Below are 19,707 nucleotides of genomic sequence, written 5' to 3' on the forward strand. Positions count from 1 at the left end.
AGCTAATGAGCAGCAACAGTAGTGGGTGAATAATATTTTGTGGAAAGGTATTCCACTTGAGTCTGTGTTTAAATTATATTTCTGGTGGCTGAAGAACCTGAGGTTTTAGGTAATATTTTGCCATTGAGACAGAGTTTGGGCATATTTGATATCTAAAAATCCATTGGATATTACAGCAAATGACGAGGAAAGAAAGGGAATACCTTGGCTTTAAGGGTATCTTACACCAGTAGGTGCTGGTCTGTAATAATCCCACTGAAAAAGGCATTCATATAAATTATCAATTAAAATTCTAGTTCTTGGGGCCAGCAGAATAAAGAAAGTTTAGCATAGATAATCTAACATCATCTCAGGCACTGGGCACCCTGATTTTGGCAGTATTCAGCAGGCCCACGATCCACACATAGCACCCTCTCTGCAGAAAGGGGTACTCCTGTTTGCTCTTTTGAGCCAGTAAAGGATTTTCTTGCAAGCAAACAACCCTATTCATCATTGCTTCTATCAAGCAGAAGGGATGTCCTTGTGGGAACTTCTTGCTACGCTATGAGATAAATCCAGGAAGATGCAGATGTTGTCAAGTGGGAGCTGCCTGCAGATTGCTCTGTTAAAATCAGCTGGCTGAGCTGATTCTGCAGCTGAGGGGGGTGTGCAGCACATCGCAGGCATGCAGTCTGTGCAGCCCAGCATGGACTGGGGCCACCTTAGGTTAACTCTTATATGGGTCACCAGCATCTCAGTGAGCAAAAATCTCCTGGTCAGTGGCTTTTCAAGGCAGTGAAATGGAACAAGACTGTGTAAAGAAGCCTGTTCGTAAGGGAAATAGAGAAGTATTTGTGTAGTCCCATCATGTGCAAGTAGTGTAGTACAGTTTAGTCTTTAAGAATTTCAGTTATTTGCATCCCTCGTTGTGCAAGGAATTATTTGTTGGAGGTGTAGTAGTTTCCTGCAAACTGAAATCAATGAGTATAATCCTTCTTTGGTGTGCAGCACGTTGATCCGTAAGCTGGGAGGATTTTTCATTCGTCGGAAGTTGGATCAGAACCCTGACGGTCGTAAGGATTTCCTCTACAGAGCTTTGCTCTATGTGGTGTGTATTTCTTGTCTTCCTTTCTGTAGGTAGTGTTTCATTTGGGTGGCAAGTGGGAGGGTTCCATCATTCTGGAGATGAATTTATTGTTTTGAATTTGTCTTAAGTTTCATACTGGAAAAAGGGGGTTCATTTTTGTATGAAAGTTTGAATTTATAGAATAAAGAAAATTGCATGCTCAGCCCCTTTGAGGATGAGCAGATATCCACCTTGCATAATCCTTATTAAGGAATGTGGAATTAGTGCTCTCTGAGTTAACTTATACTTATTTCACTGATGTCTTTTGTTGTGAGGCATCTCTACACTGATTCACTTAACACAATGGAAATCTCTGTTCATGGTGGGTTGATGTAATCCTTTGTGCCATTCAGTGTAGTAGCTGTATTTGCATCTTGGAAGATGGGATGTGCTGGGGATCCAGAAGGAAAGATGAATGGGAATCAACTGCATCAACCATTGTTGGAGATACTTTTTGAACAAATGTCATTATACTGCTTGTATATTCATGCAAATGCAGTTGCATATAGGTCTGGGCTTGTGTCAGGCATTAATTAATTACTGGGGTTTTTTTCCACAAGTACTCATGCCAAGTTGTGATCTTCCAATGCTTTTAAAAGGCAATGGTTGCCAACAATATATTTGAAATATAATTGTATGTTATTATACATATCTATGCCAATATAATTAGATACTTATTTCTTCTTTTTTCCAATCTTTTTGTATTCAGCACATAGAAGAATTGTTGAGACAGCAGCAGTTTCTAGAAATATTCTTGGAAGGCACACGTTCTCGAAGTGGAAAGACATCTGGAGCTAGAGCAGGTCTTCTGTCTGTGGTGGTGGATGCTCTCTTCTCCAATGCTACTCCTGATGTCCTAATTATACCTGTGGGAATCTCCTATGATCGCATAATTGAAGGTCACTATAACAGTGAACAGCTGGTAAGAGCAATCAAACAACTTGTTTTGCCTAGGGGATTTTCTGCTTATGTGCAGGAAAATGTGTTGCATAGTTAAAGGTTGTGCTGGTCCTCTGTGCCATGCACTCAGGGTTGAGCCATGAATTGCAAAATGCCTCTGACAGGGAGTGCTCAGGTACAGGTGACACGCTTCTAAATGCAAATTCATGACATGACAAGTAATATGTTCAAGGGGATATCTCTGGGGAAAAATAGTTCTCTTGATTTACTTGAAGTTACAAGGTGTGTCAAAAGCTTTGGCCTTGCTTTGTCTGCTGTTGCATGCATTTTAATTTTAAACATAACCTTCTAATTGCAAAGTAGAAGAAAAGCAAAACAACCACCTATGTTTTCTAGGGCAAGCCTAAGAAGAATGAAAGTCTATGGAGTATAGCTAGAGGAGTCTTCAGAATGCTGCGGAAGAATTATGGGTGTGTCAGAGTAGATTTTGCACAACCATTTTCCTTAAAAGTAAGTTTGGTATCTTGAAGGTGTTTCTGAAGGTTTGCCATTTTTGGTGTTTCAATAGTGGCATACAATTATTTCAATTTTCTTTGTGAGTTATCATCACTAGCATTATCTGTTGCAGTCTATTCTGGCAGGACAAAGTATCCTTGTTTTTGATGAGTGTGTGAGTCTTTGGACACATTTGCATTAAGCTGAAATAGTTTCAGAGTTGATACATTATTTTTGAAACGGTCTAAGTATTCTTACTGGTGGGGTTCTTTGTTTAACAAGAAATCTTTAAAATTATCCTTATACTGTCTAGTAATTCTTTACATTGTAGAAACATTTGGAGTTGAAAGAAGCTGAATACTGTTTTCAATTTTAATTTAATGAAATCTACAGTGATTGAAGAAGGGCATTTATCTCTGGATAATCACTGGATTTTTAAAATTGCTAAGCAAATTAGCAGCTATAAAAGTGTCATGGGTAATACATTATAGAAATCTGTATATTCTTTGAAAGTCATCATTCATTATTAGTTCACAACTGTTACCTACAGTACAGAACAGTATACACGGTTCTGTAGTTTCTCAGAGAATGGGGTAGTGTGGCATTATCTGCCTTTCCTCTAAATTCAGAATCTGCTGGTACTAATCTATGTTTCACTAATCGGTATTCTGCCACAGTATACCTTATTTTTAGTGTGACTTTAATAAGATTAAACACTGAACAGCAATTTAGTAGAACATTATTCAAATTAATTAGGTGTTCTTCTTTCTGCCCTACTTCTCTCAGAAAAAGCAGTAGGGTTGGAGAGCTTTGGAGGGTTCAGTTACCACAGCATGAAATTACTGTGACCAGCTGCACTGCATTATAATTAGTGTAGTAGGGAAAGATACTAATTCACTTCCAAAAGAGAAGGCTTGGGCTATTCTTGGTAGGGAGTTAACAACTCTTGTTGGATCAGTGTGTAAGGAAAAGAGGGTTATCTGCCCTCTTAATCTAGTGAAATGCTAATTACTCTGTACCTTCCCAGCAGCCTCTGTCAGGTCTCATTTGTACCTGTGTTCCTTGTTGTGCTCCAGAATAGTGATAAATGACATAAATCATTAAAGTGTGCCTTTGCTCAGATTTGCACAAGTGTAACTGTAGTTGTGTTACTGCAGGTTTTTTAAAGCTGATGAACTTTGAGGGTTAATTTTTGGCATTTGCAGTTCTATGAGCACAGGCTTGGGAGCAGAAGAGAGTGTGAAAGAGGCTGTGGAAGTCTTTTAAGCAGCTTTCCTGGGAGGGAACTGTTTTCCTGACCAGCAGGCTAAGTGGCTCTCGAGTTTCCCATTCTTTGCAGAAGCTGAGGGAACACAGTGTCCTGAAAACAGAATAGGGTAAATTTTAACCTATAAGGAGAGGAGTTTGGCTTTTGAGAAATTTGGGATTCAGGAATTCCAAGCATGCAGTACCCTGCCTGCTTCCTGGGGGCTTTAATTTGTTTCTTCCAACTGGAGTTTTGTACACTGGTGTTTCCTGTTGGAGAAGTTCTCTATCCTGGCATTTGAGGAAGGCAGGAGTAAGCAATAATTACAGTCTCCATGCTGGTTCTGAATGGGTGCTAGGCTTTGCTCTCACTCATGTTAATGAGGCAGTTCTCATTAATTTAATTGTGGAACTCATCTCAAAGGAGTTGTTCACAGCAGGTTGCTGACAGAGGTTATGTGTTGTTTTCATTGCAAGTTTTTTTATGAAATACAGATTCCTTGCTGTGGGAAGTCTGCTTTTTTGCATAAAATAAAGTCAAAAGTGAATAACCTGTTGAAAACTTTTGATATCTGACCTTATTACCACTTTTTCAGTATGAGCTATTTTTAATCAGTTGCATTTTCAAATAATTGCCTTTTTTCTGTAATAGTGTTATCAGTTGAATGCAAGAATAAGGTGGAAAAATTACAAAAAATAATGAGTCTTTTTTTAACAGGAGTATGTAAACAGCCAAAGCCAAAAACCTGTGCCTGCTCCTCTTTCTCTGGAACAAGCTTTGCTACCAGCTATACTTCCATCAAGGTAGAGATTTTTTTGGGGTGTTGTTGAAAGGGAGGACAGGTTGGGATTTGGTTGTTTGTTTATCTTTTTAGTGTTCTGCATTAGATTCAAAGCAGTGCTTGAACTCCTCATGGATAATCTAATTGTTCAGAGAAAAATGCAAAACTTAGGCAATTATAACTGTGCAATTTATTGTAAGAGTTACATTCTCCCTGATGAGCTCTATTCAAATCAATTCAAGTAGACTTTTTTCCTTTTTTTTTATTTTAGTAACCTCTGTTGGTTTGTTTATACATTTTATGGAATAATTTAGGAGGAAGAATTACATGCTTAGGGAAAAAAAGGATTTGTTTTAAAACCTCACAAACATTTCACAAGGTTTTTGGAAATATTCCAAAGCAAATAGGGGCTGTGCGTGAGTCCTCACTCAATTGTTTTCAAGGAGGAGATTATCAGAACTGCAAAACTGCTTAAGGATTAGTTCTGCACTTGTTACATAGATACACATTTTAGTTGATTTTTTCAGGAGTTATACAAACCTGTGTGGTCCTGGTGGGGACAAAATCAGTCCTGTACCTTTAGAAAGTTGTAAGTCCACGTAAAAAGGTCATTTCTAGTTTGTAGAGAGACTGGGTTCTGTGTTTTAGGCAGATTAGCTTTTTCTACTTTTGTCCATATTCATTGAAGGAAAAAGACCAATTAAAGTTACAACAGTCATGAGTAATCATAGCAAAATCTTGCATTTTTTCTTTTGGTAGTCTGATCTGGATTGTTGTGCAGTGCAAAGAAATAATCAGGAAAAGTTGGCAGAGTTTTTTGCTGATTATATTTTCTTCCCTTGCCAGACTGTAATGGTATTTTGTGCTGTGGTTCAGTTGGTATATATTTATAAAGAAAATTAATCAGTTTATATTATTTTACATTTTGATCAGAATCTAAATGTCATCATGTTAATTTTTATTCTGTATTCAGACCTAATGATACTGTGGATGAAGGTACAGAGGCCTCACTGCCCAACTCCAGGGATATTACCAGTGAACCCTTCAGAAGAGAGCTGATAGCCAACTTGGCTGAGCACATTATGTTCAGTAAGTGTTGAAGAGTATCACTACCACAGAATCATACAGTGGTGTGGATAGGAAGGGACCTTAAAAATCATCTCATTTCCCAACCCCCCTGCCATGGGCAGGGACACCTTCCACTGGAGCAGGTTGTTTGGTTTTGATGGCAGCATGAATTTTCTGTGTGCTAATGTCACACTTCCCAGTTGTCTCCATTCAGATGATCATTTCATTTCTTGCATAATCTTGACAATTCTCCATCCTTTGTCTCCCTCCTTCCTCTTCAAAGTTTAATAAACTCTTTTTCTGATCAAGTAGAAGATTTTTATTCTGTTTGTTGAACTGGTACACTAAACTTTCTGTACTCTGAAGTGCTGATTGTCACATTGATACACTCATTGCTTGTCTCTTCATGTAAGGAGCTATTGGAGTGTCTTAATGGCATTATTTAAGATCGTACATGAACACATATAGCTGCATAGACCAGTGTTGCCAGGTTTTATAGGTTATGTGGTGTTTGCTTCAGTCAGTAGATCTGTGGTTTGTGGTACCAGAGATACACAGAAAACAGTACTTATCTTAGTAAATATTTAAGATTTATTCGGCCTTTTTGGTCCAAATTACATTGATTACTTCAATATTTTTTCAATAGTGGATACTCTTTCATTTGTAAAGTTGTTCTGAATGTCTCAGGTGCTTAACAAGTTTATCTTGTTCATCTCTAGCTGCTGACAAGTCCTGTGCTGTGATGTCTACCCACATTGTTGCCTGTTTGTTGCTGTACAGACACAGGCAGGTAAGGCTTCTGTACTGCTTAAATAGCTAAACATTGCTTTGGCCTTGCTAACTTAATAAAAAAAGAAAAAAAAGAAGTATGTATTTTACTATTGCATGCTACTGAAAAAAAAAAGAAAGATTCATTTAAATTAAAGTGGATTTCAGATAGTCTTGAGTGCTGATATTTTAGTTAGCAGTGGATGCTTGAACACAAGTCATTGATGGGATTATAAATGCTTATGTGGAAATAGATCTTTGTCATTCAAAAATGTTATGCTTTTCTAAATATCACTTGGGTTTCATTTATTGTATTAGGGTTGTTTTTTAGATCTCAAAACACATTCACTATTACTCTATGAATACTCTAGAGACTGTTCCATTAATTTTCAAATTGATTTTACTTTCCTCAGTACTAAAATACTATATCACAATGGCAGAAGGATACTAATGTTTACCTGAACTCTTGTGCATGAGAGTTTGAAGAATTTTTTTTTTCCTCCTCCAAGTTTGTTTTGTTTTTTTCTAAAATTCCTTTAAATCTAAAGCTTTTATTGCAAGTAAATTGAGAACAAATGGAAAAATATTGGTCAGTTCTGTAAACTTGCTTGTAGAGGAAGTGTCACCATTCTCATCAGTCCAGTCTTTCTATTTCCTAAAATAGTGGAATCAAAGAATCATTTTACAATGTAATCTGGCTCCATTTTGACAGCAAACAAGAAAAGGAAGTTCCTGAGGAAAGGCTTTTCCTCATTTTCCAAACCAATTGTTCAGTCCTGTTAAGTGCAATATTCCCAGATAATTGATCATTCACTTTATAGCAGAGGTAATGGAAATATGATACCTCTGACATGGTCTTGAGGGATCTTGAGGTATTTAGGTCTCTGCAGGCTGTGAAATAAACCAAGAAGCAAAGAAAAACCTTGCATTCCCAAATAGTTACATGTCTCTAAAATATAATTGCATGTAATTCAAAACATCTGGAACTACTGCATCAAAACCTTAGTGCAAATCAGTTTCTCTGATACAACTGTTGTGCTTTGGATTATTGGCAGTTAGTGTATTGTGTTTGATATATATCAGCTTATGTGGTTTACTGATAGACTCCTGTGCAGAAGAATTGTTCAACTGTGTCACTCCATGTTTATTTCTAGGGAACTGATCTTTCCAGACTGGTAGAAGATTTTTTCTCCATGAAGGAGGAGGTCCTAGCCCGTGACTTTGACTTGGGATTTTCAGGGAACTCAGATGATGTTGTCATGCATGCCATCCACTTGCTGGGGAACTGTGTGAATATCACAAATACAAGCAGAAACAATGAGTTCTTTGTCACTCCCAGCATTACAATACCTGCTGTCTTTGAACTCAACTTCTACAGCAATGGAATGCTTCATGTATTCATTAAAGAGGCTGTTATTGGTATGTTTTGGGGTTTATCAAGGAAAGGCTTTCTTGGAACCCTTGAAGTCAAAGCATGTGCACAAAAATCCCCATCAGTTTCTCTTTAATATATTTTTTCTCTTCCTGTTTCAACCCATGTTTACCCAAACAAACAGTTTTAAAGCAAACTTTTATTTTGTTTGAGGATCATTTTCATTCTTTTTTCCCCTCATTCTTTATCTTTCTTGGAAGTATTTGTGTATTGATCACTGCCATAGGTAAGGCACTATCAAAGTTCTGAGCCAACATGGCAAAACCTGTGCTTTGATGAGCAGTATTTTAATGAAATTTTGTTTTGATCTGACATTACTGGATACAAAATAGTGGTTAAGTCTGTCTTTATTCTTGAATGGCAAGTGTAGTATTTAGTATGTAGTACTAATGTAGTATTTGCTTTTAGCCCCAGAGGTGGACAGAAGTATGATATTTCCTTTGACATAAAGCTCTTTGGAAAATTAAACTTTGCTTGTGTTTGTTTCTGCTCCAGCCTGCAGTCTCCACGCCATTCAGAGCAGGAGGTACAGAAATGGTACCAGTGGTGCATCTCCCAGTTTAATCAGTCAAGAACACCTGGTCCGAAAAGCTGCCAGCTTGTGCTACTTGCTTTCTAATGAATTCACTGTATCTTTGGTGAGTAATTGCATTAATTGTGCAGTTTTTTCTTCTGCTTGTTACTTTAAAATTACAGAATGTTTCTACAAGTGTCACAGCTCTGATCTGTTCACTGTCAGTGCAGTGTGATGGTGGTGGGTGTCAGTGGCTGTCACACAGAGTGCCACCTGCTGCATCTGCAAGTGATGAACTGGGTGATGCTGGGCTGGGGACATTTCTGCTGTGCTTTAGGCCTTTCCTGAGAAAGGCAGCATTAAAAAGCCCACCTCAAGTTGTGGGAAGCTGAGAGAGCAGCTTCTCTAACATATTTTGTGTCATTCCTGTCATGAGATCATCACAGTTGTACTTGCATTCTGCCCAAACTATTTATTTATTTTTTTACCTAAAGAAGCAAAAGTTTTTGTGGGTACCCAGCTCCTATGAGTTTGCACAGGTGATTGAAATTATGTTGGGAATTAAGGCTCCATATTCTAAAGATATCCCTTATTTGCATAGGAGTGCAGTTCTCAGGTTGTGCCACACCTAGTACTTAGTGGCAATTGTAAACATGGCCTGACTTCAGTTTTTGTTCTTACGAAACACTGATGAGAGGTGATGATATTTCACTTTTCAGACACTACATACTTTCAATTTTCAGTGCTAGATGTTCTTTTTTCTTATGTATATGTATATGTATAGAAGTTACTTAAAATTCTAGAGATTCTTGAATTAGTTCTTGCATTTGTACTCATATTTGTGTTATTCATTTTTACAGAAGCATAAGCCAAACTTAGTTTTTTTGTCTGGGTAGTAATGTTAGCTCATATACTGAAGTTCTTTTGTTATACTATCCTTCTGCTTTCAGAATTAATTTATTATTTTTTTTAGCTAATAAAATATTTCATAAATGATTATGAATAACGTGAAAGAGGTTGAGGTTTCTTTTATTCAGTTTCAAACCACGTAACAGAATTTCTTGAAAGTGTTGTTTCCTTTGAATTCCAAATAGATCACTGTTATGAGTTTCAATAATTTTAATTTTATGATTATTTTATTCCAGAATTGTTAACAAACCAAAATTTGGTTAGAGGCTATTAAAAAGGGAGAATATTTAATGTGGCTTCCTAGCAGTAGTAATGCATTTCAGGAAAATCTTGCACATGTTTTAAATACCCTATTTCACTATGATTTTTTTTTAATGTCTGCCAGGATAAACACAAGAGTGGTGCAATGGGATTATGCTGATAAAAGTTTAACAGCTTACATAAAAGAAATGATACTGCTGTATCTAAAACATTCATGCTGAACAGGGAATGATGTTGCTGTAATGGATGTGACTTTTTCATTGCATTCCTTTTTATGTTGTGCAGCCTTGCCAGGTGATCTATCAAGTTTGCCATGAGTCTGTGGAAAGGCTGATCCAGTATGGCATTCTCCTGGTGGCTGAGGTAAAGTGGCAGAGATGCTGTGGGCATAGTGTACTGTGCTATAGATGGTTTGTGCTCCTTAGTTGTGAGACTTGTTCTGAGTATATATTGTTACTGAAAGCTCGTAACAACGTGCCCAGCGCGGAGGCTGCTTCATTCCTCTGTTCATAAGCATCAGACAGTTGGGTACAGTCAGCCTGTGAAGCTTCATGACTCTGAGTGTAATTTCATTTTACCAGTAAGGCTACTAAGGAAGACATCTGCTTTTATGCTGTCTTGAAACTTGGGATTTATTTTATTATTGGAGCCCTTTCAAATGTAGCATAGCTACATGGATTTTTACTTTCTACTTGACCGGAGTCAGGAGTCCACAGCTTTTGTCATTCTTTAATTCCTTTGCATTGATCTCAGAATTACTGTAAAACTCCTCAGCTTGCAGTTTCAGGGCTGTAGGACAGTCACTGTGTGGGGCAGTTTGCCAGAGGTGCACAATGCAAAAAAACCCTTAGGAGTAGAGGCAGCTGATTCAGCATATGTTTGCTTCATAAACTTCTTTTTGTGCACAGTAAACAAATCTTGGCACCCAGAAGGAAGCAAGGAAAAAACCCAGTCTTTTTCACCAAATGTCTCCTCTCTCTCCTTTTCTCAATGCTGCCTATAGTTGAGTCTGACCTGCTTCCATTAAATACTGGTTAATAAATGCATTGTTTCAGTCAGATGAGATTATAAAATAAACCTATTGCTTGCCTAGATTTGGAGGCTTACCTATTTACCACCTTGTTTTTGAAATTTAAGCAGGATGATCAGGAGGATGTTAGCCCCAGTCTTACAGAACAGCAGTGGAATAAAAAACTGCCTGAGCCATTATCTTGGAGAAGTGACGAGGAAGATGAAGACAGTGATTTTGGAGAGGAGCAGAGAGATTGCTACCTGAAGGTAATATTTACTTTAGGGTACTAATGTTGAACCTTCTTGTGAGAGATAGAAGTTACTTTGCTTATTTAGGACAGGTACTGATAATTTTTTTTTTTTGGTTTGGAGGTGTGGTGATTGTTGGTTTGCAATGTTAGTATTTTTGTATAGTCCATTTGTCTCCTTTGCACGAGGAAAACAGCTGAAGAAACAATAGTGACAGAGCAATGCTTAGAGTCCTGAGAACTGATAAAGACTCAAGTATCTTGGTTTTATTCTTTACATGCAGTCTAAAAGGGGCACATCCAGCTGGTATTTATATTCAGCCTATATTTCACTTAATAGATTGCTTATGTGGATTTTGGATATATTACTAGTTTTCTCAGAGCTGACACAAACACTCCTTAGAATATCTTGTTAACACATGAAAACTTCTGTCTGTCTCTGTGAATGTAGGGCAGCCCTTCTGTTGGCTGCAGAACAGCATGATGTCTTTAATTTTATCTCAGGAAAATAGTAATACCCTGGAGGAGGGAGAAATAGCATTGGTCTGTGATGTTCAGTGCCTGTTTTTTCCCTCTTGATAAACCTCTTTTTTTGCTATGCTCCCATATTGTGCTGTGTCACCACACTTGTTTTTGTACAAGTTTTTGTGATTTTGTTTTTATTTTGGTTGCTGTTTTGCCATATTATGCCTTGCAGGTAGTTTCTGGTTTCCACTGGTCTCTGTTACTGAATCTTTTGTTGCCTTCTCTTAGGTGAGCCAGTCTCAAGAGCACCAGCAGTACATCACTTTCCTGCAGAGATTACTGGGACCATTACTGGAGGCATACAGCTCTGCTGTCATCTTTGTGCACAATTTTAGTGGTCCTGTTTTAGAGTCTGAATATATTCAGAAGCTACACAGGCACTTAATAAGCAGGACGGAGAGGAATGTTGCTGTGTATGGTATGTTAAACTGGTTTTGGAACTGGGTTTGATTCGTTCTCTTCTTTCTACCACAAGGGTAGCCCAAAGGTAGACCTTCAGTTTATCTCTGGGTTTTCTCTCTTGCAGCTGAGAGTGCTACCTACAGTCATGTGAAGAATGCAGTGAAAGTCTTCAAGGAAATTGGAGTAAGTGCTTGGTGCTCAGAGCTGGTGACTGTTAAGTTTTGTTTCAGTAATGAGCACAATATGGACATTTCAAGGAATCTGTTCAGTGTCAGTTTAAAATCAGTGAATGTACCTGTGGAAATGTATTGTGGGTTTGGAGCATTTAGGTTCCTTGAGGCTGAGGGCTGTTACAGAGAGCACAAGCTGCAGAACAGGGCACTTGTTGCCCCTGGGAAGGCCTGTCTGGATGGCTGGGTGACTAGACATTTTTATTCACAGCAGATGAAGTTCTTCTGTTCTACTCAGTGTCCCTGTTGAACAATATTGAAAGGCTGAGAGCATGTTCTGTGCTCAGTAGCAAGTAAATTTAATTTTGAAGTCTACTTAAATCTTTAAAAAAGCATTAGTTACTGTATTTTGGCTTAGAGGTGACTGATGCCCTGGAAGAATCATCCTTATACACCTTTAGTGTTCGTCACAAGGGTACAAATGTTCATTGAGATAATCATTCAGTTTTGTACTTTACCACTAGTATTTTAAATTATAAATCACCCATCTGGATTTTGCAAGTGTTTTTCTTTCATCAAACTGGCATGGCTTCCTGAATGCCAGACTTATCTGACATTATAATAATGAATACAGCATTATAATTTTGAAAGTATTGACATTTAGGCAAAATGTTGCTGGGTATGAATTTTGAAGTCTTCGCCTTTAAATTCTGATATATTGAGTAATCCAACAATAGTTGGCCTGGTAAAGGTATCTTCCTGTAGACTCTTAATAGATGTGAGGAAATCACATTGAATCCATCATTTACCAACAGCAGGATAAACTAATGAAAAGTGGAACTAGATAATGTTTACTGAGCATCTATTATAGCATAACATCCACATTCTTGTTTTTAAAGTGCTTACATTTTCAATTGGTGCCTTTGCTTGTTTTGTCCTTCACTATTAAGATTTGGTTATTTATCATGCACTGTACTTATTTCTCAATTTCTTTTATTCCATAACCCCTGAAGGGCTTCAGTATTGAGTGAATTCTAATAACACCTAAAGGCATTGCCATGTAAGCCTTCAAGAAATAAAAAGAAAAAAAGTCTTGTAGATGAGGGAGAATTTAGTATAGACTATAACATTTTAATCTCAGAAAAAAGGAGATTCCTCTAATATAGTGATACTTACATGTGTTCATGCTGTGCTTCAGGTTTTCAAGCAGACTCAGCAAAAGAAAGACATCATTTTGGAACTTGGCACTACGTTCCTACCTCAGCGCAACAGGCAGAAGCTACTGGAATTTGTCATGAGCTTCATGGTGTTATAGACACAGCACCTTTGTCCAGGGACACAAGGACAGATTTTGAGACTGTGGCAAAGCCTGGGGACATTTGCTAATCCTTCAAAGTCTAAGGTGCCACTGTCTGGGTAAGGCCTTCTCTGACTTGAACTACTGGAAGACAAGTGCCTTCTTACGTGTGCATTTATGGGTTTCTTACAGTCCCAGTCCTGTTGTAATACAGCGATACTCAGATGACACTTTCGATACAAGTAATTAAACATGTTGCAAAAAATAAGATAAATTATTAGAATTAGACATAAAAAAAAGTTTTATCAGTGTTACATTTTAAATGAACTTTTAAAGACTGTAACAGATGCACAAGTACACATATTGGTGTTCTGTAGCTAACCCTGAGATCTTGAGTTTAGTGGCAACGCAGCTTATGGCTTAACCAAGTAACTTTCCTTCCAATTCAGTTTTATTGTTTTAAATAAATGGTTTAAAAATTTTTCTTAGGTAGCCTATATACTTCATGGATAAAGCCATAGTTTTTCATATGTGTTAACATAAATGCCAAAATTCTAATGAAAATTACAGGTACAGGCATCTGAGAATAACGATCATGTAGCAGATGATTGTGAGAAATGTCAGCAGGCACACCTTGCACTATTAAAACTGTAGTGCAGTGGTAAATTGCACTAATCACTGCTGTCAGGAAGAATGTGAGAGTAGTGTTTTTATTATGGCATCTGTCATTCAGCCAGATGAGTTAGGAAGACAGTTGCCTGAATGTGAATATCTTGTAAAATCTTAGATTATTATTTAATTGAAAAAAATCCTAATAAGTTCATGGGTGGGCTTTTGGTTATGTTTTGTTTTTTTAATTAATAGGATGTCAGATTTTTTTAAAGTGGTGTAAAGACTTGATTTGGTGAAATAAGTTTTAATTTTGGCCCTAAAAATTTCTGCAATAACTTTGTCAATTCTTTGGAAACACGTGTTCATATTATATTCTTTTGTTGAGCAGACCTAAATTGGCATGAAGTAGTACCTCTAGAAACAAGGAAAAATAAACAATGTACTTTTGACTGTAATCTGACTTACAAAAAAATTAATTCATAGGCAAACTGAATGATGAATAAAATCTGTCCTATGAAACAGGGCTCTGGTGTTGCAATTTGATCCTTTTTCATGGAGGACTTGCACTGTAGATTTCATCTTCTCTTCATGTGAGGGCAGATTAGATTGCAACCTCTAGTCCTGTATTTTAGTACAGCTGATTTATCTGAAGCAATAACTTGCTGGTACATGAAGCTGGTTTGCTTGTGAAATGTGTTTTTCCTCCTTTATGCCTTCTAGATGAGGGAAATTAAACATTTCCTTTGCTGCACTGCTTTGCTTGATTCTCACATCCTGGCCTTGTGAGCAGAAAATCCCCCAAACTTCATCATGTAATCTCTGTTGCTTAACACAAACATGGAAAAGCATACTTGAATCCCAGCACTTGCACTGTTATGCCAGCACAAAACTGATGCACACAATTAAGAGTTTGTGGCCAAGGAGCTTGCATTTGTACTGCACATTTGTCAACAAGAATATTTCTGTAAATTTTTTTATTAAATGCTATTAATATTTGAAAGCTGCAGTTTATAGTTTATTAGCATTATACTGTTAGCACTGTGAGATGCATGTGTTTTGTCACTAAACCAGGTGCTCTACAACACTTAAAGAATTTCTGAACCAAAGCTACATTAATATGGATAAACACTGACCCTTGAGTCGCCTGTGTTCGTATGTCCTTCTGCTGTCTCAGCAGGACTGACTACATCACACATAATTTGTTTTGTGAAGGCTACCAGCTGTTTGGAAAACATTTTCATCTCATACTCACTGATGTGCACTGTTCATTCACCTGATGAATTCTCCATACAATGTTTGTTGCTGATGGCTTCCATTTAATATCAAAAGTCTAGGTGCTTCTGAATAACGAGCTCTCATAGTTTACTGTACTTCAGCAAATCTGAAGTGTACTAACAGCAAAGATTGTATATAAAAAAAATTTAAAAATGAAGCAATATGAAGCAAACAAAACTTGAGTCATTTTATTAAGAATGTTTTGCCAATGGAGGTATTAGTTACCATAAAACCCAGGAGTACTGCGGTCCCTCGAGTGTTCTGGCTAGGTGTTGCAACTAAAATAATTTATGGCTTACATTAAAAAAAAATATAAAAAAATAAATCTGGTTAACATAAATCAATGAGTGGGTAATAATGCATGTGAATACACATTAATGGATACTTATATATGCAGGGGGAGGGGCACCTCTAAATCTGTTTTGGTTTTGTACAAAAAAAACCCAAACCTGCATGTGATAGATTGGTACTGTGAATCATATGCCACTGGAAGCCCTTGCATTCTGCAGCAAGTGTGTATGTATATGTGTATATATGCTAGTGTGTACGTTCTGACACACAACATCTCTGCTTTTCCCTGAAATTAAAGCACAGAATGTAAAATTATCAGGCTGTAACAGTCAAAAAGACTAAAACCAACACTTGCACTGTATTTACACCTTCAGTGTCTTCTGATTTTGTTAACTTCTCATGTTTGCTTTGCTGTTAGAATTCCAGGTCGAGTTGATTTCAGTAAAGTTAACGAGTAAAAGACAAAGGACTGGCCCTGAATTCCCACAGCTGTATTTTAAGACTTTATAAAGACTTACACGAGTCTCGTAATTCTTATGAGCATAATACTCAGGTGTGCAAATCTTTTTGGGCCAGTGTTTTTCACGCTGTGAGAAAGTTAACCTCTCCACACAGATGCTGTAGATGTCCCGTTTTTAGAGTGATGGAAATGTAGACTTGCACTCCCCATGCGGCCGCAGCAATCCACGCGTTCCCTGTCGGAGTCTGGGCAGTGCAGGGCTGCGCTCACCACCTCTGATCAGGGAGCACACACACACACTTGTGTTCAGCTGCCTGCCTGCTCCTCAGAGAAGTGCCCCAAGCACTGGGTGGAAGAAGGTTGAGCTGGGAGGTGATGTAAGATACTGTTGTTTTTGTGTTTCTGTGCTGATGGGCCAGGAACTGCTGACTGGAGAATGTTACTGTGTTTTACCTGTTATGTGTAATGCCTGTCTGTTGTAGAAGCACAGAGGTGTTCTGGAGTCATTTTAATAAATTAAACTGTTTGCTAATATGACATTTAACAAGCTCTTCTAGTGTTATTTTGATTTTTTTGTTGTTGTTGTGGATTTTTTTGAACAACTCACTGAGATAATTCATTCAATAACTTTGTCCCACTGCAGGTAGTTTCTGAAATTAAACCATTAAAATCTCTGATTGTAGATGTATCTCCACCAGTGTATGAGCTGGAGCAGAGACACTTAAAAAGCAGGTGACATCCCAACTCTTGATCCACTGTTTTGTTGCAAGTAGAGGTGCCATTTTTCCTCTCTGTTCCCCCATCCCCACAAGGTTCTTGTACATGGAGTTCTTTTGCAGTTCCTCTGTCCTTATGGGGGTGTTTGTGTGTCATTCGGGAGCCTGGGACGGCTCTGATGCTTCAGACTTCCCTTCTTATGGTGATTTCAAGCTAAGCTGGAGTGTAATAAACACCTGTCAGCAATTGTGACAGCATCTGGAAAATGTGAATTAATTGGAATGGGGCTTTAACATAATAAAACCTGCATAGATGATCATTACCTAAATTGAAAAGGAGGGTTGCTGCTTTACTCTTCAGGAAAAAAAAAGTTATAATCAGCTGGTTCTCTGAGAGGCCTCTAGCAATGTTCACATGCAAGCAAGGCTCAATTAATTGACAACTCTAGGCTGAAGCAGGAAACTTAGAATTCAATTATTGTCAGTAGCTTGAATTAAACACAATTCTTGTTGGTAATGACCTTATATGTTATTTCTGTAAGTGTCTTCCTATTTCTAAGTCTTTTGAAATCCCAAATGTCAGATAAACACTTATCTCTAGTTTTTGCTTAATTCAGTTTTTCTATAATAAAAGCTTGTCAGGCTTATTTAGAAGGATCATTGTTTTGAGCTTTCTGCTTTGTTCTCTTATGGTACATCGTGTTTTCAATAGTCCTGTGTTTTCAAGGTAAGATCCACATTGATCCAAGTTGCTGCTTGAAACATTTTCTTTTCACCCTTTATTTATAGATGTTCCTTGTGTTTTGCAGTGCTGGGCGAGAATTTTTGTCATTTATTCTCCTGTAAGTTGGCCAAGCTGTTAATGTAATTACCCAAAAGGTATTATCATAGTTGGTGCTATCTTTAGAATTAGGGACTTTCTGTCTTTTCTGAAGAAACATGTAGGAAATGTTCATCACTGTGTGTTGTGCCAGAGTTCAGGCATGAGAGACCATAAACCCCAAAAATTTCAGCTTTCATTTGTCATAAGGCATTGGCAGTTAGAGAAACAAAAGCTATTTAATTAATTGCTGAGCAACTATTAGTTATACAAATCAGCGTGCATGCAGGGATAAATTTCAGTAAAAGACACATAGCATAATTGCTATGAATAATTTGCATGAGAAGGTTCTTCTTCAGCACAGTAATAATGTTGATTGTTAAGCTCATAGTATTTACAACATCTTGGTTTCAAATGTTTTCCAGAGCGACAGTCCCTGAGAGGTGAGGAAACCCAGGTATGGAGATCAGATGATGTAAATTAAGTTCAGAGATTCACTGAACCCATGCATGACCTTAGTCACATCACTTCTGATGCTGTTTTCATTTTCATTAGGAAATAATTTGAGGAACTGCATGTGTACAGGTATGAAGTAGATCTTTTCCTCTCCTTGAAACACAAGTCACAGCCAGAATGAAAGAATTTTGGAGTTGAAGGTTACTATTAGGAGTGGGCATGACTTTAGATCTGCTCTTGTCTGTTATGTATCTTCATTAGAAACCTTGGGAATGGAAGAGAATTTGCTCTTTAAATTTGTAGGTAACAGCTGGGAGAGCCAGGTAGTCCAGTGAAGGACATCATAATCCTGGGGTAATGATACATTTTGGAAAGATCTGAAGGTAAAAAGAAGAAAGCCATTCCAACCAGGGAAGTAAAGTGCATTACATCTGAGAGAAAAACAACTGATGTACAGGCACAGGAGAGGAAATAAACCAGCTGTGCAGCAATTCTTTGGAGAAAACACCAATTTACTGTCAGACCACGAGCAGAATGTGACTTAGAAGGGTCCTGCTGCCATGGAAGGGACAGTTGTCATGTAATGATACCCTTACTCCTGCACATGAATGACAAACACAGGGCAAAACTTTGCAGTCCATAAGGTCTCAGTTGGGATACCAGGTTCTGTTTGAGGACTTCTGTTTGAAGGATGCTGCAGGCAAGATGGAAGGGGAGTAAAAAGTCTTCCCCTCAGCCCCCTGTATGGAGAATAAAAGAATCTGGATTATCCCCTGGATATGGGAGTACCCAGACTGGATAAAAGTAGTGAATTTAGTCTTCAGTTGCACTGAAAAGAACCAGGATAGATAATGTAAAAGTGTTTTACTGTGAGCAAAGAGAAGTGCTGACATAGATGGCCTAGGAGGGGGCTGATGTTTCCTTTTCCTGGGAAACTAGGTCCCTGTCCCTGTTGGTTGGACCTTGCTGTGTGGTGGTGAGCACAAAAGACAGGTGAAGCTGTCTTCTTGGTCTGGGCATCTTTCCTGGGCAAAGGGAAAATGGCCTTGTACAGAAACAACTTGGGCTAGCTGCTTTGGCTGGTGGTCTGGCTGATTCTTTATGTTTGAGATCAGGAACAGCTGTAGTATGAATTATATTTCTTGCCCCTGTAATCATTGAGGAGTAAAATATATGAGGGTTTTATTAAGGTTGTTTTGTAAAAATGTTTTCTTAGTGTTCCTGCTGGTCAAAAAACAGATGGAGTGCCAGCAGGGAGCAGGAAAAGACTGGGGAAGAAATCAGACATCACATTGTCTTACTGTGTTGTGTAAGCCTTTTCAAAGAGAGGGGTGTAGGAGTCTCCTACCTCTGCCAGTAGTAAAATCCCTGGTGACTGGAAAAGGGGTGAGGAATCCTGCCCCTGGCATTTTCATTTTCCAGAGTGTTTCTGGCAGATAACAATAATAAATTACAAATTAACCCTGTAATCTGTTAACAGTTTACAGTTTAACTCTGGCACTGCTTTGGAAATACTGAAAGCCAAGAGATACTTCTTGAGCTTTGGATTTACTGCTGGCCTGACTATTGCATTATCTCAGGAGTTCAGGCTCTAGTGATTGTTACTACACAAAGAAAATGACATTTATAAATGCCACAGAATTGACAGTGGCACTCTTAATGCATTTTCTTTGGAAGAGTTTCCAGAATCCCCCCAAAAGTACTTAAGCAGCCTTTTCCAGAGAGCTCTGTGCAGTGTGAGGGCTGCTGTGTAATTGGTACCTGGGATGGTTTGTTAACTGCTCATGTGGCCTGTATGTAAAACCAGTGTCACACCTTTGGTTTGGTGTCCCTCTTCAGATGAGGCTGAGGAAGGGCTGAGGTTTTGTTCCCAGTTAAATATTTTGTGTATCTGTGGAAAGTTTCAGGGGCTCACCTTATGGCAGTGTTAATGTACCTTTTTTTT

At 38.0% G+C, this 19,707-nt stretch overlaps 2 protein-coding genes across 29 annotated transcripts in view; both read left to right on the top strand.

Moving 5' to 3' along the window:
• GPAM (glycerol-3-phosphate acyltransferase, mitochondrial) overlaps positions 1-16,314 on the top strand; it is a 71,757-nt gene extending 55,443 nt beyond the window's left edge. For 15 of the 28 annotated variants that reach the window (XM_086900478.1, XM_086900477.1, XM_086900481.1 and 12 more), the window contains 13 exons: positions 988-1,087; positions 1,815-2,027; positions 2,402-2,515; positions 4,464-4,549; positions 5,501-5,616; positions 6,315-6,385; positions 7,518-7,782; positions 8,291-8,433; positions 9,765-9,842; positions 10,620-10,757; positions 11,492-11,681; positions 11,790-11,848; positions 13,034-16,314. In XM_086900478.1, the coding sequence (XP_086756604.1) occupies positions 988-1,087; positions 1,815-2,027; positions 2,402-2,515; positions 4,464-4,549; positions 5,501-5,616; positions 6,315-6,385; positions 7,518-7,782; positions 8,291-8,433; positions 9,765-9,842; positions 10,620-10,757; positions 11,492-11,681; positions 11,790-11,848; positions 13,034-13,150 (1,690 nt within the window). In that variant the 3' untranslated portion in view covers positions 13,151-16,314. Of the gene's footprint in view, positions 1-987; positions 1,088-1,814; positions 2,028-2,401; positions 2,516-4,463; positions 4,550-5,500; positions 5,617-6,314; positions 6,386-7,517; positions 7,783-8,290; positions 8,434-9,764; positions 9,843-10,616; positions 10,758-11,491; positions 11,682-11,789; positions 11,849-13,033 lie in introns of all 28 variants that reach the window. The other 13 variants (XM_023929858.2, XM_023929857.2, XM_086900461.1 and 10 more) reach the window with 1 other exon arrangement.
• Positions 16,315-17,731: 1,417 nt separating this feature from the next.
• LOC147651859 (uncharacterized) overlaps positions 17,732-19,707 on the top strand; it is a 154,912-nt gene continuing 152,936 nt past the window's right edge. The window contains exon 1 of the mRNA XM_086900496.1: positions 17,732-17,891. The gene's annotated coding sequence lies outside the window, so the exon portion shown is untranslated. The remainder of the gene's footprint in view (positions 17,892-19,707) is intronic.

This window comes from Cyanistes caeruleus, chromosome 8, assembly GCF_971803275.1.
Source record: "Cyanistes caeruleus chromosome 8, bCyaCae1.hap1.1, whole genome shotgun sequence".
Lineage (NCBI taxonomy): Eukaryota > Metazoa > Chordata > Aves > Passeriformes > Paridae > Cyanistes > Cyanistes caeruleus.